The following is a 3,205-nucleotide window of genomic DNA, read 5'->3' as shown; positions in this document are numbered from 1 at the left end:
CATCCATGCCCTCGGCCTGCGCAACCAGTGGACGCCGCTGTCCCTGAGCCCTCACGGTGAGCGCCCCCTACCCCAGCCCCGGGCCAATCTCCCTCCCTTCTCTCTCGGGTGGGACCTCCTCGGGGCACCGACCCCCGCCCCTCTCCCCCCCGACTCCCGGCCCCTGCCTTAATTTCCTGGCCAGGTCCTGGCCTCCAACCTGCCTTTTGACCTTCGGGTTTCCCCTCTCCCTCGGAACCCCCAGGCCCCATCCTGGCCCCACCCCACGCTCACCACCCGCTTCCTCCCTGCAGACCGCCAGCCCTGGACCGACAAACACCCAGATCTGTTGACCTGCGGCCGCTGCATGCAGACCTTCCCATTGGAGGCCATCACTGCCTTCGTGGACCACAAGAAGCTGGGCTGTCAGCTCTTCAGAGGCCCCAGCCCCTGCCAGGGCTCAGGTGAGTAGAGCCGGGATGCAGTCACCGGCCTCAAGTTCAAGGGCCCGGCTTCCTGTGGGAGAGGGGCTGAGCTGGACAGGCGAGGCAGTGAGCACTACTTCCCCTTTCTGGCTCCCCACCGGGTGCAGCCTAGGCGTGGCCAGGGCCTGCCCTGTCCTAGGGCCGAGACTAGTGGTGATGAGGGGGGTAGGTGGGGGCGGGGCTGGGCAGGGGAGGAGGGCCACCCACAGGGTGTGGCCAGCCCCAGAAGACTGGTCTGGGGATTTGCCATACACACACCCCCAATCTGGTTTCACTTCTCCTTCCCCTTGGCCAGAAATAACTGGCCAGGTGGCTGGACCAGTGTGGCAGTAAGGGGGACCTCTGGGGAGGGCAGCGGCCTGGGGGAGGGGAGCCGAGGCCAGCTGGACTGGGGGTGTTGTGACCCCCTTCCATTTATTTATCACTTCTCATCAAGATGCTGGGCATTTGCTTGGAGTTGGGGAAGGGGCTTCTGGCCTCCCTCCCTGATGGACTCTCCCAGCCTTGCATGCCAGAAAGCCCCTGTTTTCAGCCAGGTCCTGGGTGTCTGGATACCTGGGCTCCCGGCCGTGGGTAGGAATTAAAACCCTTAACTTGGTACTAGACGTCTGGCGAGCTGAGCTTTTGGTCAGCATCGATTGTGAAGCTCATACACAGCTCTGGATTTCTAGCCCCTGTGCCATGTGCCCCTGGGATTTGTGAGAAATGGAATTATATTCAGGGCTGGGCCAGGGAGAGGGTCCTGCAGTGAGAGGGGGAGGGGGGATTTTGATTGCAGCAGGGAGGCTGGCCCTGTGGGCAAGGGTGGGGCTGTGATGGGATCATGGGAACAAAACACTCTGTAGGTGCTTGGGCTTGGGAGAATTGTGGACACTGACGGGCTTCCCAGGTGGCTCAGTGATAAAGAATCTGCCTGCCAAGCAGGAGATGTGGTTAGATTGATCTCTAGGTCCAGAAGATCCCTTGGAGAGGGGAATGGCTACTCACTCCAGTATTCTTGCCTGGGAAATCCCAGGGACAGAGGAGCCTAGTGGGTTATAGTCCATGTGGTCGCAAAGACTTAGTGACTAAACAACAGTTAATGCTTATAGAGGGCTCGATGGACCAGAACTCTCAGCTATTCTCCATCTGAGGTCACAGCAAGTCTAAAAGGGAGAGGACCCCTAGGATCCCCATATTCTAGCAAATGAGGAAACCGAGGCTCAGAGATGTGTATTTCTTGCCCAAGGTCACACAGCTAGGGGGCAGGGGAACCAACTGGAAGTCAGGACAGGCCCTACCTGTGCTCTTGAAAGCCGCCCCCATCCCAAACAAAGGCAAAAGGATCTGGAAGTACACTACTAATAGTACCTGAGGGTTAAAAGAAAACATTGGTGACTGCTAAGGCTTCTCCCCATTTAAACCTTGGCACCCTTGTCTAAGGCAGGAAAAGGGGATCATGGATGGAACCCAAGTATTTGGGGCCTGGCAGAGACATCCAGTTATCAAGAGCTGTTTTTACGAGTAAACCAATCATTTTTCCTAAAAAAATTTTCCTCTCTCTCCCACTCCCCGGGATTTCTGGATTGAAACCCCAGCTCTACCCCTGCCTAACTGTGTGACCTTGGGGAAAGGTCTCTTTGCCTCAGTTTTCCCATCTGGAAAATGAAAGTCTTTCCTAAGGAAAATTTTAAGAGGGAGCTGTGGGTGGCAGGTGCCCAGCAGGCCTAACTGGGTCAGCCCTTCGTGACCCCACTATAAGCTAGCACTCCTCTATCCATCCCTCTCCTCTTTTAACCTTTTCTTGAAGACTTTTCAAACACAAAGGGAATCCCCAGGGATTCATGTACTGCATGGATTTTCCTTGCTCCGTATCTGTCCGCCCCGCTCTCTGCACAGCTTCCCCCGGGGGCGGGGAGCCTGGCCTCTTCTGCTGCCTCTCAGCCCCTGGACCAGAGCCTCTCCCACACCTCATGTCCAGCTGGCAGCTGTGAACTGCAACTGCTCCGACTTGCCAGTCACACTGCTTCCTGGCCCTTCTCCCCTCTGCAGAACACGAGGACCTGAAGGCCTTGAACTGCCTCCGCTGTGGCCGACAGTTCACAGGAGCCTGGAAACTGCTGCGCCACGCCCAGTGGGACCACGGACTGTCCATCTACCAGACGGAACCTGAGTCCCCGGAGGCCCCACTGCTGGGCCTGGCTGAGGTGGCCGTGGCCGTGTCGGCCGTGTCGTCAGTGGTGGGGCCCGAAGCCGAGGTCAAGGGCTCCCGGGTGGGGCCCACCCGGCGGAGCCCCACCTGCCCCGTGTGTAAGAAGACCCTCAGCTCCTTCAGCAATCTCAAGGTGCACATGCGCTCGCACACGGGCGAGCGGCCCTATGCCTGCGACCAGTGTCCCTATGCCTGCGCCCAGAGCAGCAAGCTCAACCGCCACAAGAAGACCCACCGGCAGCTGCAGCCCCAGAGCCCCTGCCTGGCCGACACCGGCCAGGAGCAGGCCTCCACCGCCCCTCCTGAGCCCGCCGCCCATGCCGCAGCCCCTGCCAGCGTCCTCCCGTGCAGAGGAGGAGAGGGGGCCGGGGCGGCTGCCACGGCAGGGGTCCAGGAACCCGGGGCTCCTGGCGGCGGGGCTCAGGTGGGCCCTGGTGGGGACAGCTGGGGCGCTGACACTAAGGAGCGGAGAACGGACCAGGAGAAGAACCAGAAGATGTCACCCAAGAAGACGCTGAAGCCAGCGGGCAAGAACCGGGGGCCGGGGCCT

General features: G+C 60.0%; 1 protein-coding gene across 1 annotated transcript in view; it reads left to right on the top strand.

The window, feature by feature from the left end:
• ZNF296 (zinc finger protein 296) overlaps positions 1–3,205 on the top strand; it is a 5,474-nt gene that overhangs the window by 1,873 nt on the left and 396 nt on the right. Inside the window, exons 2-4 of the mRNA XM_010852691.1 lie at positions 7–56; positions 294–443; positions 2,496–3,195. Of these exons, the coding sequence (XP_010850993.1) occupies positions 7–56; positions 294–443; positions 2,496–3,195 (900 nt within the window). The remainder of the gene's footprint in view (positions 1–6; positions 57–293; positions 444–2,495; positions 3,196–3,205) is intronic.

This window comes from Bison bison, unplaced genomic scaffold (genome assembly GCF_000754665.1).
Source record: "Bison bison bison isolate TAMUID 2011002044 unplaced genomic scaffold, Bison_UMD1.0 scf7180017864313, whole genome shotgun sequence".
In the NCBI taxonomy this organism is placed as follows: Eukaryota; Metazoa; Chordata; class Mammalia; order Artiodactyla; family Bovidae; genus Bison; species Bison bison.
Note: the sequence above shows the minus strand (reverse complement) of the source record. Positions and strands in the feature narration are given on the sequence as shown.